At 38.2% G+C, this 22,539-nt stretch overlaps 1 protein-coding gene across 1 annotated transcript in view; it reads left to right on the top strand.

Moving 5' to 3' along the window:
• Positions 1 to 21,703, top strand: part of DHRSX (dehydrogenase/reductase X-linked) — a 161,748-nt gene extending 140,045 nt beyond the window's left edge. The window contains exon 7 of the mRNA XM_053969965.1: positions 21,242 to 21,703. Within this exon, the coding sequence (XP_053825940.1) occupies positions 21,242 to 21,439 (198 nt within the window). The 3' untranslated portion in view covers positions 21,440 to 21,703. The remainder of the gene's footprint in view (positions 1 to 21,241) is intronic.
• Positions 21,704 to 22,539: the final 836 nt, after the last annotated feature.

Below are 22,539 nucleotides of genomic sequence, written 5' to 3'. Positions count from 1 at the left end.
CATAGTGACCTGTGGCCTTCCAGTATCTGAACTGAGCTTACAAGAAAGACAGACAGAGACTTTTTCTTTACAAGGACAGGACAAGGGGAAATTTCTTCAAACTGGAAGAGTACATTTAGATCAGATATTTGGAAAAAAAATCTTTACTGTGAGGGTGGTGATGTGCTGGAACATTTTGCCCAGAGAAGCTGTGGATGCCTCATCCCTGGAAGTGTTCAAGGCCAGGTTGAATGGTGCTCTGAGCAACCTGGGATAGTGGAAGGTATCCTGGTCCATGGAAATTGTGTTGGAACTAGGTAATCTTTAAGACTCCTTCCAATTCAAACTGTTTTTTGATTCTAAAAATTATATAGGAAGGATATTATGTATGGATATTCTCAGTTCAGTCAGAGAGAAAAGAGAGAATTCTAGCTTGGGAAAGTTAGACCTAGTCTGGGGAAGTTAGGAGAAGGAATGAAAACATTTATTATCTCTCTTTCTGTTCATGTTGTTTATAGATATGTTCTACCACCGTGCGCTACTTGTAGTGCACCAGTGGTGTGAAAGGTTTTCACTTTGAGACCAACCATATTTCACCTTAGCGATCCTGGTTATAAAGGGACGCTGCTTCCTGCTAATAAACATTCTTTAGCCTTCTGAACCATGTGAATCTTTTAATCTTTTCCCTGCCTCAACAGCATCAGTTATGGGGCAGTATACTTGTTTTTCTGTCAGGGCTGTACGTTGTCCAGTTACAAAGGCTATTTTTATGACTGCCCAAGCTGTGAATGTAGCCTGGTAGTTTTTCAGAGAGGAGTTCAGTTATCACAATTCTCATGCATCATAACCAGTAACAAGAATTTAGGTCCCCATTTTCCTTTTCACATGAAATTATGACTTCCATCCTCATGAAGTTTGTGGTACTTCATCAGTGGCTTTATGCAAGTGCAGCTGATCAGAACCTGCTAAAGAAGTAAATAAGATCTGAACATAAAAGAATCTAGGTCTGAATCTTACTGCATATTCTTCTACCAAGGATTATCTGATTTGATTTCATATCCTCTGTGTGAAGTACTGTTCTTTTGTAAAGCATGTAAGACATGTCTGATCCTGCTCCTTAGAGGTTCTCCTTGATCTGCGGCTGGCCTTTTATTTTTCTTGCCTGGTTTAGATTTGTGGCACATATGTCCTATTTTATATGCCTGTTATCTCAGGAAGTGGATTAAGGCTGGCACAGATACACTGAACCCTAATCTCTTTAGAGGGCCTGCAAATCTCCAGAGGTAGTAAGTACTTCAAATGTTTATACTACTATGTTCAGCTGATGTTGCTTGAAATCCATTCAAGAAGATCTGGAAAAAAGAAAGCAGGGCATTTTGCATAGGGTTGTTTTTTTTTTTTTTTTTTTTTAATTACCCCATAATATTATTTTATATACACTTAATGCTCAGTTTTCATTTTGGTGGGTTTTTTTTCTCCTTATTGTAAGGCAAGCCTCAAGCACTATTTTCACTGCAAAATATATCCATAACCCAATATCTTGGCTGTACAACTTCTCCCATGAGAGCTTTGACCCATTTGTTATAGTTCTAGGTTAAAGGCAGATTGCTGGTGTCATTATTTCCAGTTTTTTAAAAAAGTGATAAAATATGAAATGTATTTGTACTCAGCTACCTGGATTTGTCATCTCCAGGTCACTACACATTGGTTTATGCAGAGGAGCCGAGGGAATTATAAAGTACCTCCAGTGCTCAGAAGCAGCTCTTGTACATTTGATGTACAATCTGTCACACGCTCTCCTGGTTAGAAAGAAAGAATTTGCAGTATTAGAGTCATTAGGCTTTGTAGATGTGAGCAGGTACCATCCAGCTCAAGGCTGGAACCAGTGCTGTCACTCTAACCATAAAGACAACACACTTTTTGTGATCAAACCTTTTGGTTTGACTCTGTAGAAGCTCTTGGCAATATTTTTTTCTTCTTTTTATTGTCAGTTTACATCATGATATCTAGTAACAGTCTCTAATCAAACAGGAGTAAGAATGCTTTTAGGGAAACAACTTACTCAAGACAAGAATGAATTAAAGTGAAAATGTATTTACTGGAAATGTATTTACTTTGAGAAACTCAGAAAGAAATAAGAAAAAAGAAGAAACTTGTTTCTAATCTTTGTAATCATACTCTGGGAATGGCTTCCACAGTGTGACAGTTATAAGAAGAGTGTTGTTTTTATAATGGCGTATAAATAGGTTTTGTAGAAGAAGATCAGCTGATAAGTTATCTGCAAAATTAGATCAGAGATGTCCCAAGACAGATAGTTGATAGTTGCTTCTGAATTCTTTTCGTATTTAGAATCCCTTTTTTTTTGTCCCAGGTTTACCTGGTTTGCTCCCATGCTGAGAAGAAAAAATGAATCCAGTATAAGAGTACGAAAGTGAAGATTTTCCAAGAAATGTCCATTTTGATTTTGAACTTGTTGAATACCTAGCAAATTCTTCTTTAGGAAAACCTTTGGTGAATATGTGCTATTTCTTGCATTCACCTCCATCCTTTCCTTTCTTGACCGTAGTTCTTCCAGTTTGCTTATGAACTGTGTTGAACTGTTCAATGGTCTAGTCCTTGCTTTTGGTTAGAGAAGAAAAAGGGAAGATGACAGCTATGGATCAGCCTGAAGAGCCTTCAGTGAAAATGAGATCTTTTATTATCCTGGTCATTATTATTATATATTATTATCTGTTCATGCTCTTAAAAAATAAAGTAGCCAAGATAAATTGCAAATGGAGCTGTAGAGATAACTGACATAGCCATGAGGTTGATCTCTCACCTGCGTGCTTTTCACAATTTGGTCAATGCTCAAGAGACCCCTCAGCAGAGAGGCTGGGCAACCATGGGCCACAGTGTGACCCTTGAATGACAGACCACAGCTTCCCCTGTTTCCATGGACAGCTCAAGGCCATTGTCTGAGGTCTTCCCAAATGCCTGGTTTGCGTCTAAAGTACCTTCAAGATTACTAGTGTCGGAGAGCCTTGTAGTCCTGCTGGAAGTCAGCTGAGGAGTTGAATCCAGCTGAGTGTCCAGAGTAGAAAGGCAAATATTTCCATTTCTAAAATGCCTAGAACAGAGTTTGGTTCAGCATTTTTCTAAGGGAAGGAAAGTTATTACATTTCTCATTTGTGATGTCAGCTCTCCTTGACCTGAATTGTGTTTTCACTGCTACTTGCCATATTTTTCTTATGGAGAAATTATACTACATGTTTTAAAATTTTTAATTTTTTTTCCTTTTTTTTTTTTGGATTTATTTTCTGATTTGTGGCCTTTTTAATTTAAATCATTATGTGATATTATAGGGATGTCCAAACTGAGTGCTTGATCTTTCTTGGGTGGGTCTTTCAAATCAGAGCAATAGACTTGCTGCAGACTAGTGGTCATGGATCTGTTGTGAGAGCTAAAATGTGTCAGTGCTCCAAAAGACTGAGTAAAAGTTTGTCCCCTGATATAAATGACTGTCTAGATTTCAAAATAAATCCTTTGGATTATACAGAAAATTTGAACTGTCAAGAAATAAATGTTGTGGTGAACTGAAACATAGGTCTCAAGATACCCGCAATTTAGCAGTATTTCAGTAATCTTTCATTCACCTTTCATTGCTGTCAACGACCGGTAGGGTTTCTGTTATATTTATGATGGAAATATCTGTCAATGAATCATGTCACTGAGATGCATGTGTTTTTTCCACTTCAAGGCATTTTTAAGCACTCCAGAGTTTCTGTGGTAAACACCACATTGCTGGGTCATTTGTGCTACCAGGTATTTCTTCATGTAAGTATCTTTCTTGCATAAAAAAATCTTTATTTTTATGTGTGGTAGGTGTAAGGTATATTTGTTAAGCAAGTGCATATAATTTTATTTAATGTTTTTCCATGTTTTCACTATCAACTAGTATTGCTGTAAGTAACAGCAATAAGTGCCTGACAGTAGGTATTTATTAACAGAATTTTTCAAGTATTCATATGGTTACTTAGTGCCTTTATCACAGAAAAATAGATGTACCTAAAATTCAGGAGATTGGAGTACCTCTCATGTTTTGGAGTCCCTTTGCTTAAATTTGAGGAGATCAGATAATTTTCATGTTAAAATATTACTTACTTTCAAGTATAGAACTTTTTAATATACAAAATTATGTTAATAAAATGTAATTTCCTTTTTAATCATATACTAATCAAAAATATAATCTACTGTAGGTTTACAAGTTAAACAGACATTACTAAGTAGTTTTCAATAATATTCTTCCACTCTTAACCTTATTCATCTGCAGTACCTAAGAATTTTTAGGAAGGATAGATAAATAATCCTAACAAAACGCAAAACTGAATATTTTGGGAGACTCAAGATTCTTTTAATTTGATCAGCTGTTTGTTATTGTCACTGTAGATTATGGATGAGATCATCTGCAATTGTCCTCCAGTTAATATACTTTTGACTTAGAAGAAAGGGCAGAGCTACAGAGCAGCTGGCAAGTGGTCAGTTAACCTCCACTGCAAATGTTTAAAACATCTTTTCCATGGGGCTTCTTAATGATGAAATACGTAGGGCTGGCTCTTCTGACAACTCGTGGAATGAGATCGATGATTGTAACCTTTTCTCTAAATTAAGCTGGAAAACCAGGAGCCAGTAGGGCTGTATGCTCAGAGCTTTGGAAGAGCAGCTCCTTTCCTGCTCATCACCCCATAAATACATTTTAAATGTTTATTTTTAAATTATGTGAATATATTCTGGGCTGTGCTCTCATCTCCATTTCATGGAGCCTACTTCATCGTTTATAGTTTTGAAATAGTTATATTTGTACTTATTTAATGTAGCAGCAGTTAGCTCCAGCCAGAGTACTGTCTAGATTTTATTTCCTTTTCAACATACAAGTGAGCTTTACAAGATTGAGCAGCCATCTACTACTTGCAAATGAGGTGTATGCTGAGATAATTTTTAATCTTATTTTATGATTTCTCATACTTGCCTAAACAGAATGAAAAAAATACCCTGGGTGAGCTCTTTGGAAATGAGTTTATATTTTCAGAGAAGGAGTTAAAGAGCATACTTGGCTCAGGTATCTATTTTCCCTTAGTTGTGTAAAGATGTGTACCTTAGCACTATTTTTTCTCTGGATTTCTCTTTGTGGTTATGTTTGTTGTTTGGTGTGCTTTTTTTCTGCTGTGGTCGTCTGAAAATATTTGTAAGTTTTTCTTCATATTAATTTAGACTAGGAGTGGAATCTCCCTGATTTTTCAAAAGCCAAAGTGCTTTTCCTAATTTTATTAGTAAATTAAAAATGATTGCTGTTTTCTTATGCAGAACTGTAGCAAGACACCCAAATATGTTTCTAGTCACAGCTGGGCATTTATCCTTTTGAAAATCTGTCCCTTCTATCAGGTGCTACTGGTAACTGTTGTCAGGTGTTTGAGTAGCTGAGCTCTGATGGCAGGCATGACGTTGTTTCAATTCATTTTTTAAGCAAGGACCAGATGTTTGTTCTGGGCTAAGCAGAATTGATTTGCAGTTAAAACCTCAAGTATAGGAATATCATATCAGGCTGTAAACCAGCCATGTCTCAAACCACATGTGAATCAAAAAGAAAAATGTGAGAGCCAGTGGTAATCATCTTCCTCACTGCCCTGTACATCTCCGATATTTGTTTATGCAAGTGAAGAACAGAGGTGTTGCTCTCTCCCCTGTGCTAACAAATGAGAATTCAGATTTGTACCTTGGACTGTTTCATGATTTTCCTTTGCTCTACACAGAAACACTAAAAACAAGGCAAATGGCTATAATTAGAGAATTAGGCCAATAGGAATTCATTGGTTCCCTGTGAGAGACAGTGATAAATCTGTCTCCTTGGGACACTTCAATAAGCCTGAGGCACACCATCTCCAGCTCTGCCTACCTCATGTCCTTCCACTTGCTCTCAGCAGTAAACCATTGCAGGCAGAAAAAGCAACAGGGAAGACTTAAAAAAGATTGAATTCCAGCAGAGTTATACTGGACCTTTAGGAGATGAGGTCTTGATCATTCTGTGACAAAGAATGTCTTATACAAGAAAGAGCTTTGCATGGAATCCCATGGCTACAGTGCTCTGGTAGTAACACCACTGCTAATAGTTGGACTTATCCATCAGAAGTCTAGCTTTTACATTTTATTCTAGTTGTCATCAATATATTCACAGTAACCTTTAATATATTCACAGTAAAACAGGCAGAAAAAATTACACTGGGACTAAGGAACAAAGACAAATATTGCTGAAGAAATTTTAAATAACATGCAGATCTCTAGTGGGCATTGATTCATGTGCTTCATGGTGTCAATAATTGTTTGTGAATTGCAGTAATTTTTTTCCTCTGAACAGAGCATTACTCGTGAAATACAGTCATTACCTATTAATTAGCTCTGTAGCTATTTTCATGCATCAGTAGCACCAGTAAAAAAAGGAGTAACACTTACTTTACACCAATGTGTAAGATCTGTACATTGTTTATCAACAAGTGAAATAAGTCTTTAAAATATATACTTTTTTTTTTTTATTGCAGAGACCACATCAGCATTTTCAGTAGTCAAAAGTATCAGGATAAATGGGAAAAGTCTAAAGGATTCATTTGGGTTTTTAAGGGTTTTTTTTTTTTATTAGGGCATTATAAATGTCTAAATGTTCTGCTGTATCAGGACAAGAGTGCAATAAGAAGGACATATTTGTCACTGGTTAGTGCTAATGTGATTTCCTATTTTCCCTACTGTATGTCTTTCCATTTAATCTCAATTGTTGGTAATGTGCTACTTTTTGATTAAATGATGAGAGCTGAAATTCACCAAGGAGAAAATAATTAAAACTATTTGTTTCACAGACTGTCAGCAGCTATTAGGGAAATTAAATGTATTTTTCCCTGAACCATGTTACAGACTTTGCAAAGTTCACAATCAGTTCACAATCAAATCAATCTCTTATTGAACACAGATTTAAAAGCAAAGGTCAGTTATGTTATTGCATCAACTAAGGAGTTGATGCAATTGATAAAACCCCACCATTTAGTTTATTTTTATATAAAAATAGCATTGCTTGTAAACCCTTGCTTTTTGACTGTGGCACCCTTATAGCCGCATCAGCTCAGCAGATTTGCAAAGTAAAGGGGGCTTTGCATCTTGTCCTCCCAGCTGCAGGAGTGTCCCATGCCCTGGCAAGGGCCAAGCAGCAACAGTAGGGATTGTGGCTGATGCTGGTGGCTGGGGACCAGCCTCGCTTGCTATCCTTTACTGCAACCCCACATGTCCAGCAGTGTAACATCCTGTCACACCACTCTTTTGCTTCAAAGAGGAACCTTGTTGTCTGACCTGCTCAAGGGGTTTGGCACTGCCTGTGGACCCACCATTTCTCCTGAATTGTCAGATTTGGCTGGGTCAATGTATTGACAAGTTTTCACCTAGTATTCTCCTCCCCTTTTTCTACTACAATAAGGCTTAGGCTCACTCCTTTGTTTGCACCACAGATTGTAAAAACCATCTACCCCAAGAGCACGTGCTTTGAAGTCTGCTTTTTACCCCTTTTTGGTTTTCAAAAGGGCTTGGTGACATGGATGGGTAATCTGAGGAAGGCAAGTGCTGGTGCTGCACTGGGAAACCCTCCTACCCTGAGCCCCTTCCTCCTCCACATGGCGTATAGGCTGCAGAAAGGGATCTGAGCTGGTGGGCCAAGTGGCACACTGATGTAGCAGCCACACTCAGTAAGCTTGCAGTGAGGGCCTGGCAAGAGGCATTTAGGAATTCATGAAGAAAAAGGAATGAAAAAGCACTGGGACTCTCAGTGAGATTGTTGTGGGGCACAATGAAAAGGCAGGTGGGGAAATGAATAAAAGTTTTGTCTGCAGACATGCTTTGCATACCACATGGAGAAACAGAACCTAATCTTGATAGGAACAATTCAATTCCACAGTGAAGTACGTGTTAAATAACAACAGGCAGCTGCAGAGCTGTGCAGACTTGCAGGTGAAGAGCAGAATTTTAAGCAAGTGGCTGTGTGGGTAGGAGAGGCAGAGGGGAGGGCTGGGATAGCACCCAGCTCAGGCTGAGCTCTGCTCAGACCTCAGCCTGTGCTTTTACAAGTTTAAAGTAGTTGCTTAAACCTTAGCACAGTTCTGTATTAATTCAGCTGGAATTTTTCCTGGGGAGCAGAAATTTATTCATCTGGAGCTTTGCTGCTTGCAGTGTATCACCTCAAGTGAGAGAGTGGGGGTAGGGGGCCTCATTGATTGAACTATCAGGGCCAAAGGATGTGTGTAGCAAAATGACACTATCAAAAAGCATAGTTCAATATTGAGCTTCCTAAATAAAGTGAATTATTTCAGCACCATATTAATCAGTAAAATGTATTAATCAAACCACAAAACCTGACAGTATTTGTTTCCCATTCTAAACAACTGCTCTAACCTTTATGTCAAAAAGTGCTATGAATTCCAGTGCAACAGGAGCTCTCCTGAGGAGCTTAATGAAAAGAAAAGGTTAATTCTCACTGTTTTATTTTATCTATCAATAGTTCTGCAAGAGCAAGCCTCAGGGCCATGGCTATGTAAGCCCTGAATAACTCCAGTATCAAAACCCCAGTCAGAAACTGCAGAGACAGGAGCTACCTGAAGATGAAATAAAAGGAATAAGAAAACTTTCAGGAATATTGTTGGGATTTTTTAACATTCATGCCTCACAACCCCTTTTTTGTTGTTGTTGTTTTTTTTTTTTTTTTTTTTTTGTGTTTTTTTTTTTTTTTTTTTTTGTTGTTGTTTTGTTTTTTTTTTTTGGTTTTTTTAATAGTTCATTGGGGAAAGATGTTTGGTGTGAAAGGGATTAAATGGTTTTCTCCTTTCCCATTTTTCATTGTCCTGTTTCAGTTAACAAGATTTGGTCATTCATTATGGATCTCATTTTTGGAATTTGAACCAATTCTTCCTCCAACAAAAGCCAGGACAGTCAGTGTAGTCATTCACACACGTCACCTGTACAGCAACGTGCCACTTCTGCTGTGACTTCTGTCATACAGAAAAGGAAGCAAGAACATGGCAAGGACCACATCTGTCAGCAAATTCAATCCTGGCTTTTGCAATGGATTCACAATTTCTTTTTACTCCATCTGCTACCTTAATGAAGGTTTACAAAAAACCTTTAGAAATAAGCCTAGGTATTAAACTTGACAACTCCAGTGGATAGTAGATCTGGGTCTTCCTACTAACCAGTAGTTAACAATTACATGTAACGAGTACATGCCATTTCATGCTTTCCTTTTTCTGTTCCACTGGCAAGAACTGACACTTGTTTTTCCTTTATAGCCCCTGCAAATGAATAGCTGTATCACCTCTCCATAGGTTTATACTCCCCTCTGCATTATGAGTACCAGCCTGCCCTTCTTGAAGACAATTTAGCTGATGAAATGTGATGAGCTTAAACTCTTGAGTAATTGTTTGCAAGAAGAAACTATTTTGCTTCCATTTCAAACCTTGGGAATCATTTGCGTGGCTGAGGGTCTGCGTGTTTACTCTCTGTCTAATGAGCTCTGCAATTAAAGATATGATGCCTCAAATCTTGTCTGACATAGATTTAGAGACTAATCTCATTGAAATCAATGGCACTCTTTGCCTGTCTAAAATTATCCATGTTCTTTGGGTCTCTACTGAATTTAAGCCATCAATAGATTCCTTTGAAGATAGTGAAGAGCCCTGGGGTTGATTGACTTAAACAAAAGGATTTAAGTTACAGAGCTTAAATTCACTTTCAGTCTATACAACAAAAACTTGATTTGAATAATCAGATTCAGTCATCCTTTACATTTTCATTTTTAGTTATTTTGTTAAAAATAAGTTGATTCTGGTGGGTTAATAAGCATTCAGATATGTCAGTTTGCAACTGAATGTAGCCTTTGCCTTTAAACTTAGAACTTCTCTTGGGTAATAAAGGATAAGCTATATGGACAGGTCCATAATAGTATGGTTTCTGAATTATCCGTCATTTCATGACTTTAGCAATCTGATAGCATTGTGATAGAAAATGGGAAATGGTAGTTCTGTTTACGAGATGACTTTTTTATCATTATTATTTAGTTTTACAAGCTGCTTCCTGAAAAAATAGAGTTTAATTAAAATGAAGAGAACTGTAATTTTTCAAGGGTTTTATTGCTTAAATAGAAAAGCTCTGAACTTATTGGGCAAAATTGAGGACGTAAAATCTGTAATTACTTATTTGAACTAACTATCTCTTAAAAAAATATGATTAGAAAATCTGAGCCACTCTCACCTAATTCTAGTCTTCCACTAAAATAACTATAGACAATAAGTCTGGTCTTTTTGTTTTCCATCTTTTGCTATGTTACTAGGGACAGATATAAATTAACCTTCTTGTTTATATCTTTTTGGTTTATCATTCAAGATTAAATGATGAAATTGCCAGACTGGAATTATGTGAAAGAAATTTCCAGAATAAAATTCCTTCCCTCCCCACCACTTTTATCTGTCTTCCAGTTTGAACTTTCTCCTCAGAGTCTGGGGAATACTGTGAAACTATAATTTAAGCACAATAACTCTATAAAAACCAGAAACTCAGATCAGCTGGGACATGGACATTCCTAAATGGTTGTTCTGGTTTGGGCTGAGATAGAATTAATTTTCTTCTTAGCAGCTGGTACAGTTTTGGATTCAGTATGAGAATAATGTTTGATAACGCACTGAAGTTGTAGCTGTCACTAAGTGGAGCTTATGCTAAGCCAAAGCCTTTTCAGTTTGCTATGTTCTGCCAGTGAGAAGATGCACAAGAAGCTGTGGGGTAGCATGGCCAGGACAGCTGACCTAAACTGGCCTAAGAGATATTCCATACCATTAGAGCATCATGCTTAGTGTTTAAACTGAGGAGAGTTGGTCAGGAGCCATTGATTGCTGCTCAGGGGCCTCAGTCAGTTGGTAGTGAACAGTCATGGATTTGATATTTTTCTGACTCTCTTCCCTACCCCACTGGGGGATGGGAGGGGAGTAAGTAGCTTAATTGCCAGCTGGAATTGAACTGCAGCAATGGTATTTGGTGACCTGATATAAATTCCTTTCTTCCTGGCAGCTCAGGGACAAGAAGACAAAGGCTGAGACCCAAGGTGAGGATAAGCACTACAAGGTGAAGGTCTTTTTCCATGCAGGAGCTGTGTGTGGCGCATACCCATGAGCAGGATATATTACAGCTCAGCTAGTGTGCCACTGCAATATAGAACTAAGACATTTGGGGGGAATTTTGCTTTCATCTCTCCCATCTTCCCAGACATATTTTCATCTTGCATGCTATTCATGCACAGATGTAGCACCCTGTAGTCATTTTGAGTTAGTTTGTGCACCTCACTAGTTATGGTCCTCATCTTTGGCAGTGCAGGCATATGGCCTGCCTGAGTCCTAGGGAAGAAGTGTTCTCTGCTGACCTTACCTGGTGATCTGGGAAAGGATTTGCACTTTCACATCTTTACTGTCTGTTTTCAGGAGGGTCTTCCAGCGGGAAAGGTAGAAAACTTGGTGTGTCACCATCTCCCAGCCCTCCTCCATCTGGCTGAGCCCACAGCTGGAAATAGTCCTGCTTCTGTTTGGGGTGCAAAACTGGGGGTTGTAGCAATTTAAAACAGAACAGGCTGTGAAATAGCTGCTGGCTTATGTAATTTTGGGTTATTTAATTTTGTCTGTGTTCTGTACAGTCTTTTTGCTTTTTGATCTCATCATAGTTCCTAAAGGCTTTCTATATTGTGGTTTTCTTTTAAATATTTAGGAGTTCCATGCCCATCCTGAGTTCTTATAATAATTTAAAATTAAATAGCAGTCACTATGAGAAAGTTGTGAAGTGGGACATGTCTCAGTTTTTATTTTCTAACAAGGGAAAACAAGATACGTGACTTGTCAAATAAGAGTAAGTAAAAAAAGTAGAGATGATGGTAGGGGGCTACAAGTCAGAAGTTGCCATATATATTATTCCTGAAGTCTTATGTTTTCACCAAAAGCCAGCAAAGGTATTTTACTTTGTGTGAGCAGGCAGGTAATAAATTGTTCAGAGGTATATGAACTCAGGAGCATCATCTTCAGCACCCTGAGCCTTGCTATATCTCCTATTCTTTAAACTGCTTCTAAAAGTGCAGCTACCACTTCAAACACAAATACTTTTTTGTGTGCTTTGCTGGGTTGTTTTGATTGCCAAGATCTATCTTTGAAAGAATTCAAGAAACTAAGGCTGGCCTATGTACTCATGTAAGGTAATGCATTGAAAATTTAAGCTGGAAGTAAACAAATAAATGGTGTGTTTTCCTGTACAAACACAGGAGTTACAGCCTAGTGCATGAAGCATTGGGATTAGGATTTCAGAGACTCATTCTTTCCTCACCTCTTCTAACCTGCACATTTGCTTCAATATATATCTTATGGGTCTCTGAATGGAAGTGTTGCAGAAAATTTCAGATTATGTGAGGATCCAGGACAATTCCCAGTGATTTAACTCAGGCATCCTGAGCAATAGGTAGCTGCAGGACATCATCTGGTTTCCAGAGAGCTCATTAACCAGAGTGTTATGCTCACAGAAGATGCTTCAGTATTTTGTGAAGTACACGTACGTTCTCATCTCTCTCTGCCTATTATTGCCTGTCTTACTTCCTAGACAGGATGTTCCAGCAAGTGAATGTCTCTGGTTGGATGTTTATGCAATGTCTGGGGCAGCAGGCTCCTATCTGTCAAATTTTGCATACTGTTACTGAGCTGAGCGAGGTAACAAGTGTAAAGTGATTTCAGTGGCTGCAGCGATATCTCAGTTCTGACTTTGAAGACATCTCTGTCTGCTGCAGAGCAAGCTTAGGGATCAGCCTCCAGGCAAAGTAATATTCCTCAATGCACTTGACAAAATGAATAAAGGACTCAGCCATGATTAATGACTTTGACCCAAAGTTTCAAGTCCCTGCTCAAATTCAGTCATGTAAAGTTGGGTTCTTGTTTCTGTTTCACAATTGCTTAAAAGTGAACATTATTCTTTTAGTACTCTATTCAACATCTTAGAAAATGCAAAGTATGGATCCACAAACAATCCTGCTCATATCACCAATGTTATATTGCAATTCTAACCTGAGAGACATTCAGTTTGAAATTAAGACCCAAATATATTTTCATTATTTTACATATATTATTATTTACAAGATATATTCTATTCTATTCTATTCTATTCTATTCTATTCTATTCTATTCTATTCTAATTTACCTACAAGTGAATTCACTGTTGGAGCTGCTCCTTGAAACAGATGGAGATTTCTTCAGTGTAGCCCAGAAAGCTGGCCAGCCAAGAGGAGCTTCATTCATCTACTTAGCACACAAGTATCTCATGTTATTTGACATGACCCATGATGTCCTGTTGTGGTGGCCTAACACCAGCCATCAACCAAGCCCCATGCAGCAGCTCACTCACTCCTAACCAGTGGGATTGAGGAGAGACTAGAAGGGCTAAGAGACCCCTTAATAACTCGTGGGTTGAGATAAAGACACTTTCATAGGGAAAGCAAAAACCATGCACACAGGCAAAGGAAAACAAGGAATTGATTCTCTGTTTCCCATGGGAAAACAGCCATCTCCAGGAGAGCAGTGCCTCATCACATGTGATGGTGACTTGGGAAGATAAATGCTATCACTCCGAATGTCCCCCCATCTTTTTCCCCCTACTTTTTAACCTGAACATGATGTCATATTGTTTGGAATACCTCTTTGGTCACTTGGGATCACCTGTCCCACCTGTGACTCCTCCCAACCTTCCACACACCCCAAAGTTCCTTGCCAGCACGGCAGTAAAAAGCAGAAAAGGCCTTGGCTCTTTGCAAACCGTGCTCAGCAATAACAGAACTATCTATTATCAACTCTCTGTTCAGCCCAAATCCAAAACACAGCCCTATACCAGCCAGTGTGAAGAAAATTAACTCTGCCCCAGCCAAAAGCAGCATACCTGCTCAGCCTGAAGTAGCTGCTTTAGAAGAAGAGGGTTCAGAGTCATGGCAGCTGCCTTCCTCAGTAAAACTTTGCTTGTGTTTTGAATCTGTAACAAGACTCACCCCATGGCTTCAGAGTAGAGCTACTTGGCCATTTTTCAGCAAAACAGATTTCTCAGAAGGCATATCTATGACACAAAACCAATTAAAACCAACTCCATCAAAAGATTCATGAGGAAGGAGGCATTCAGATCTGGGCATGTGCCTGCTTCTTGGGCTCCCTGAGCAACAGGCTGACCCCGACAGTCTTTTGAGGACAGTTCCTTTCTTCCATAGCCTGCCTTATCTACAGGCATCCTAGACACCTATGCAGGGGCTGATGTGAAGACAAGATGGGACTTCCCAGTCTGTGTACCTGAATTTTTTTTAAGGTCTTCCCAGAGAAGTTACTTTCAAAAGAAAAGGAGATTTGGGATTTGATACTTTCTGTATCTCTTTGCCAGCTGTCTCTGCTTCTGTTCTTTCAGTATCTTGTGCTCAGGGAAAACTTCTCTTTTTCTCCAAATAGTCATGGATTATTCAGATTATAAAAGCTCCTTTCCTTGCAAATTTTGATTCATTTTTAGTGTGAAAATTGCTTTGTGTTCCTAATTCATCAAAGTTTCATCTTTTATTACATATTTCTCAATCTTAGATTGAGAAATTATTTCTCTGTGGCCACAACATTGTCAGGAGAAAGGCTTAACAATTTAACTGAGCCATTTCCAAAGACAAAATCTGAAGAATTTTATTATGGAGTGAATTTATTAAAGAATTCTCATTGCTACAAGTTGGGGATTGAAGAGAAATTAATTTGGTGGTGCTGACTGGGTATCTAGGGAGAACTATATTCAATAAAATATCTCTTTCTAGTCTATTATCAAGGCAGAAATTGGATAGAAATAGCAATAATAGCAAGCTACATATGAAAGAATAGAAGGCAAGAGAGAACGCAGATGGAAACCAGGGCTTTTGAGTGAAGGCAGACATTGCTGAAAAGCTGTGCTGACACACTTCTCTGGCAGCTTTGGCTTCCTAGGGACCTGACAGTCGGTTCTGGCCACTGGTCTCACCAGGATATAAAGTCAGCTGCTGCAGCCTTATTGATCAAAGGTGGCTGAACACGTCCATCCACCTGCGTCATGGTTTGCTTTCTAGCCTTTGTTTTCATACTCAGTATTTCAATGGATTACTTTTTGTCTGGAATTTTCAAAGCAACAATCACATTAGGAGGTCTAGACAGTGCAAGTTACACAATGCACACTGAACACACATAGCCCCTGTGTTCACCTGGAGGCTGTGGCTCTGCAGCAGCTGTTATTATTTCACCTTGGACTGTTGCACCAGAAAGTAACCTGGTGTCTTCCCAAGACACCTGGCTTTGAAATGATTCAGTGGTTCACAGATCATAGTAGTCAGTGCACCCTAGAACACAGGTAATTTGCTTCTCACAAGCTTGTTTGCTTTAATATTCATGGGAACACAATCCCAGCTCCTCTGTTTCTGAAATTTTTCAAACTATTCCATGTTCTGTGTTTGCCTTTGTTCTTGAGAGTCAACCAGTGCATTGAGGGTGACTGGATGTCACCCCTCCACTAGCTGCCACCAAGTAGATGAAAGACTTTGCTGTACTGAGTAAGAGCAATTTCATGTTCTCTTTGTTGTTGCTAATCCCTACAGTGTATATGCAGAGTACTGCTCAAGTATCACAGATGAACATTGTCTTTCCCGAAGGAAGACAGAAAAAGAAGAAAACTCTGCATGTACAGATTTTTTCAGTACAGAAATAAGTCAGTAATATGCCAACATTTAAAAAAATATTACCAGAATAATTATCATTGAGAAATGTGAAGGAACACAGGCAAAAGTATCCGAGTTCTGATGTCCAGAAGATGGCCTGTTCAGTGCTTTCTGTGTTTTCCTAGCTGGAACCAGGGGATTTGTTACCCACTCAGGAAAGGCCTGATGCAACTCGCTCTTTTAAAACAGTGAAGCTACAGAGCGAACACCATGAACATCTGTGGCAAAAAGAAAACCAAACCAAAAAATATCTGCAAGCTCATTTAACTCATCAGCTTATGAGTAGATTTCTCACATGAACTGAAAAGTGCATGATTTAATGAATAGTACATGAGCTAGGACCAGTGTTATAAGCCCACTTTTGATGAAAGTTCCTACAGCAGTCTACCTAATGTTGCTGATGAGGCTTATTCCATCAATACTTGATGTATTCTGCAGAACAAATTATGGGGATAAAGGTGTTTTAACATGTTTTTTCTCAGCATTAAGTGACCATCCAGCTTACCAAGCAGTGCTGTGTGCACATCCCTCTGACCCCTTGTTCATGTCTCTCAAAACTCAACTGTGATGTCAGTAAGTGATTCTGCCAGCAGCTCTCTGTCCTCTGCACCCAAACTTCTCTCCTATAATCTCTTGAGATGGCAGAATCCTGAATTCATGAAATACAAATCAAGCACAATTTTCTCATTGAGTGGTATGAGGAAAAGATATCCCAAAGTCATAAGTCCCCTGATACCATGGCTTGTATCACTACTGCCCTTTCAATCATATGGCCAACTCTGTTAGCCAGTGCAAATACAAGTATATGCAGGCTGTCCATTCAGGCTATTTGTCACAGTGTTTAAGACACATAGAACAGTTGTCACTGTTTGCTAGTAGTTGCTGCAAGTGGTACTGAGAAAAGTGATTACAGAGGAGGAATTATAGGAGCATATTAAATTTTTTCCTGTCCAGTTTTCTGTGGTTTCTGATGAGCGTAACACACTGTCTGCCCAGGACTCTGAGCTATGAGTTCAGGTGAAGGTGGAAGTGAATGAGTACATGGATTATCACAGAAAGCACCACCAAGCCATCACATATAACTGATGCAGACACATGATTTCTAAAGAGTTAAGCTGTTGCTCCCTCTTTTAGACAAATGGAAAGGATGTAACATTTCCTGGTGACATGGCTGTAGGAACTGACTGTTGTCAGCTAGCACATTTTGCAAGATTTAACACCTAGTATCGACAAAATTGCATTAATCAAAATGCATGAACTAGCAAGTCCTAAAAAAGCAAAACTAAAATACAAACCCTCTTAGCACTTGTCCCAGTTTTCATAGAACAGAATATTCCATTTCATACTGAGGGAAAATTATTCTTTGTCGATGAGTTATAATTGATGAATATTTAAGGAAAAAAAGAAATATCAGAGCTTCTGTAAAAAGAAAAAAGGCCTTTTCTTTGGGAATAGATAGTGCTAAAATGTCATTTTATGTATGTAGGCTACATTTTGCTTTAATAAGCCGGTCACAGGCTATCTTTTCTCTCCTTCCACAACTTATACATCTAATGAGCAAAGATGTGTATTTTCAATCAGACCTTTATTTACGGTTGAAGACAAACAAAGTTAATTGAAAAAGAAAGTAAAAATTGTGATCAATACCATAAAAAGGGAAATACAGGTTCAGAATTCCATTAGGAAGAAGTTAAGCAGAAGTCAGTTTTACTTGTATATTACAAAGGTATTAATTACAGTTCCTTGGATACTAATAATATAACAGTTTGTAAACAAAAATCCAATTTAAAAAAAAATTCAACGCCAATAAGTTGGTAACTGAAGAGTGAAGAATCATTGTGCAATGTATAGGCATCCCCTTTCTCTTACGACAAGTCCAGTCAATTAATGAACAAGATGTTACTGATTCTGTATATATGAATATTATTCTTTTACTGTTATTTGATTTTACTTTTACTGGCTTTTTTTACACTGGCAATGTGTAGAGAATCCTCCCCTGTGATTTGAATTATACTTGCTATTACTTCTTGTCTACATGAAACTCTTGTTATAATACTTCATGGTAGAGATTTTAAAGTTCATCTAATTCCAACCCTCCTGCCATGCAAAGAGACATCTTCCAGTAGACCAGGTTGCTCAAAGCTTCATCCAACCTGGCCTTGAGAATTTCAAGTGATGGTTAATTCCTTAATGTAGTGTAGTTGGGTTTTATTCATTGTATATTTGTATAGAGTATCATGACAAATATCCTGGGGTTTTATAGTCAAGATATTTATCCATTGGCTGGTGATTTCTCTGATCCTTTATCAGGTGCTCTCCTTCCTAGAAAGCCACTGGCATCAAAGGGTGGGTCAGATGTGTTGCTTTGACTGTAGTCTCCTGTTTGTGCCCATTTTCTTTTCCAAGAGCTTGGTGGTTTCTCCTCATATTTTGATGGCCTATCATGTGGTAAAAGAAAAGCTATGGAAAAGCTCTTCAAAGGAAAGTTGGCAACCAGGAGTGAGTCTTCCACTGCTGGAACAATTCATCCTGATCCTTGTCCAGATACACATTAATTGCTCCAGTGGTTGCCGCCTGTTGCCAGCTTTATCCTTCCCAAGAGGTCCTCAGGCACTGGTGCACAGACAGGATGTCTGCATGTGTCTGTGTGTCTTTGTTTGTTGCAGTTGATTTTTGGGTGTGTAGTAGACCCAGTGCTTTCCCAGAAAGAGTCTTGGCTGTTTGTGTGGATGTGCAGTTGCTGTCACAGTAGTCATGGACAAGATCCAGAGAGAGAATCGCAAAATGTTCTTTACTTCAGCCTCTCAAAACAAATACGTCAAACTCCCAGCAGGGAAGTCAGGGCGCTCCTGGTGCAGGGTTTCATTTTTACTTTCATTAAAGCAGAAAACATGCCAAAACAATGAAGAGATTATAAAGAAAGGGAAAATAAAACTTTCATCATTAATTAAGCACTCAGAAGCTGGAATAAGACAATTAATTAGTCATACACAAACAACTCACTCTCCTCACTCTCTGTTGCACTGAATAAATTGTTTTCCTTACTATATTTCCATAATATCTAGAATCCTAGAATCCTGGAATGGCTTGGGTTGGAAGACACTTTAAAGTCTAACTAGTTCCAACCCCTGCCACGGGAAGAGACATCTTTCACTAGACCAGGCTGCTCAGAGCTTCATCCAACCTGGCCTTAAACACTTCAAATGATGGCTAATTCGTTAATATAGTGTAATTGGGTTTTTCCCTTGTGTGTTTAGATAATTGCTTCTAGCAACAGGTAGTAGAAGCTAAATAGGAATTTAGCACAGAACTTTCAATTCAGTGTATTGCATATGGTGGATTGGAGAAGCAACATAAATCATATGAAAAGTTACACAAGCTGACTTTAATGGATGGTCAGTGTTACTGTGCTTATAAGTCACAGTGTGGGTGTGTAAACATTTTCAACTAGTGCATAACCTTTATTCAAAATATTTGATATTATTTTGAATAGAAGAGAATAGAATAGACTGTTTCAGTTGAAAGGGACCTACAATAGCAGTGACCAGTTCATGACTGACAAAATGATAAAGCACATTCTTAAAGGATTGTTCAAATGCCTGTTCAAATGCCACTGACAGGCTTGGGATACACCAACCACTTCTCTAGGAAGCCATCTCCAGTGTTTGACCACATCTTGGTATAGATCTCCTCTGGTTGGGAACTTAACTGGCATATCATCAAAAGTAGAAATTTTGAAAAATCTGCATATCCGGAGAGAACCTTACCATTGAATCAGCAGAGGCAGCCTGGTATTTCTGATGCTGTAACAATATCCATACAGACTAGTCTCTGAGGCGGTAGAGAGCCCTGGTCATAAGAACATAATCACACAAATTCCACCCACAGACAATTTTTCTAAAGCATTTTAGTGTTGAGCTGTTATCATTAAGATTTGGGAGTCATGATATTGACATTTATGCCTGTTTGTGCTGGAGAGCTGATAAACACAGGAACATAAAGTCCAGTGAACCATTACATGAAGTAATGGTTTATCTGTGTCACTACTTTTTTTAAGTAGAGCATAAGAGTACATAGAAAAACTTTTGGTTTTTCTCTGTCATCCAGAAAAAGTTGTATAAAAGTAGGAATGCTCATATTCATCGTTGTTCTGCTACTTCACAATAGTGATATTTTACACTGCTGTTCACAGTTGATCATTATATTAGCCACTCTATGAGCAATGAATTGTGCAGACCCTTTATATTATTTACATCATGTACTGAGTATGAACAGCACTATTTTCCATAGGATAAAGAAGGGTGAAATAGCAGTAGAATACTAAACCAAGGTAAATGAGCATTTTTAAGTGATTTTAGACAGAATATCATAGTACAATAATTTTCTTAAAAAAAACCAAGCAACAAAAATATTCCAATTACTTAGATTTATTAGTTTTTATAAGGCAATTAGTAACCTATTCACTACAGTCTCATTCATCAAGTGAATTCTTCAGGAAAAGATATCTTGCCAGGTGCTGCAGACAAAGCTCTGAGTGGCATCAGGACTGTTAATGCCTCAAATAATGACTGTAAGGATTGCAAAATGATACATTATTATCTAGCAGACATTGATCATAATTATATCAGTGATAAAGGCAAAGCATATAAAATGTTGTGTTTTAAATATGTCCTTTAATTAGAATAAAAATACCATGGAAATCATGTCAGTTGTACCTGTGTGATCCTTCTGAATGCAGAATGTAAAATTTTTCCATATACTCAGGATGAAAGGAGTTATCACTCTAAGATATTCACTTATTAATTTTCATTTAGTAGTCATGGTATATTAGACATTATAGGTCATTCACCATTTTGCTTTATGACAGAGCAGAGCCCTGATAACTATGCTGTGTCTAAAATATAGTTCCCTCATTTACCTGCCTTCTTGGACTGAACTGCAAAATCTTAATTTGCTGTCATGGTTTCCATGATCCTTTCCTCATGTCACAATTGTTGTTATAATGAACACATTGCATGTACAGCATAGCCTTCATCTTCTTAAGGCAAAGCACAGACCCTTTCATCCTTGCAAAATGAATAATTAAACTAGGATTTTAATATTTGTGCTTGCTTTTGGGTTTATTAGCTCTCACTGTGAAAGCTAAATCAATTATTTTGTATGCTCCATCTGACTAACTCTTGAAAAAATAGACTGGAGTTTTCCATATATCTGTTCTGGCTTTAAGCTATCTTAAAATAGCACTATTGAAGAAATGGACTCTGCCAATTGAATAAGTGACTTTCTTATTATTACAAGCTTCAGGTTTGTATAAGGACCAGAAGTCTAAAGCAAAATTAGGGAAGATGCTTGTCACTGATAAGGTCCTATGGTGGTAATATAATTCTTCTGCTGTGCCTGCCTCACTTGAATTTGGGTTTTTTGTTTCTGCAGACCCCAGAAGAAGGAGCCTCTACAACCATCTATGCAGCAGTATCGCCCGAGCTGGAAGGAGCTGGTGGCTGCTACCTTTACAATGAGGAAAGGACAAAATCAGCTGACGTAGCATATGATGAGGAGCTGCAGAGAAGGCTCTGGACAGAAAGCTGCAAGATGGTTGGCATTTCTGATGAAGCCAGCAGGCTTCCCTAGAAGAAGCCACTTTCAGCTGGGTAAATGAAACACATTGAGAAGCATCTTAGTTGAATTCTTGCAGCATCAGTCATCATCCTGGAAATCACTGTTCAGTCCCAAAGGCATATGTGAACAGCTCTGCTCTTCACTTGAATCCCTAATCTGCTAGGGTGTGGGGGGAATATTCCCACAGAAAGGTGTAGTGGTTGGTTTTAAATCTAACCATCAGTTTTGTAAATCATTCTGTTTCAGTCCGTGATTAAAATACAATCTTTAAACATGTGCAGAGATGAGTTTTCATTGTTTTGTTCAACAAAAATAATGCTTGAGCATGTTGTGTGGGGAGGTTTTGAACTTAAACCACCTTTGTAGATACAAGTTACTCTTTTAAATCAGTTTTTAAAGTTGCAGCTTTATTTCCTTTAGCTTCATTAATCTTCAAGACACTTTCATCAGCTTGTTCTAATGCAGAAATTTGGCATTCATGATTGTGATGTTGTTTCTGTCTTAAGGTTAGTTTTATAGGTCAGCTTTTATCGAGAGGTATTAACTGAAGGTCAGAACAACAAGAAAAAGTAAATAAATAAGGTCTTCTTCAAATAGGATATTGAATTCACTTGTTTCCAGTTTAAGTTCATCTCTCCTATAAAGGTGAGGAAGGGATCAACCATCATAATGGCAACACTGGCTTTGGCAGTCAGCCTATTGCCTTGTCAGTGGGCTAAGATTTACTTGTCCCCTTTTCTCCTGAACCCCTGTAATGTTGCATCTACAGTTTCATTCATTTTCTTTGACAAGGAGAATCACTCATGTACTATTGCATGAAGAATCACCTCCTTTTATTGGTTTTGATCCTAGTTCATATTAGTTTCAGAACTAGAGTTCATGGTTTGGAAGAGAAAGCAATTAATGCCAGCCCACTTTTTCCTCCTTCTGAAGATATACAGTGCATCCTCCCTAAACTGTGTCTTTGCTATTTTTAAGAGTAGCCCCTGTCTATTCATCCGACTTACATAGGAGCAAGAGGGTATTTTCCCTTTAGCTGTGTATGTCTTTCCTAAAATTTCCTAGCAGCTGTTTTATTTTAATTTTTTATTTGACAGTCTCTGAGACAGATC

The sequence above is a fragment of the Vidua macroura genome, chromosome 2 (genome assembly GCF_024509145.1).
Source record: "Vidua macroura isolate BioBank_ID:100142 chromosome 2, ASM2450914v1, whole genome shotgun sequence".
In the NCBI taxonomy this organism is placed as follows: Eukaryota; Metazoa; Chordata; class Aves; order Passeriformes; family Viduidae; genus Vidua; species Vidua macroura.
The sequence above is the reverse complement of the archived record's forward strand: the minus strand, read 5'-3'. Positions and strand labels throughout refer to the sequence as shown.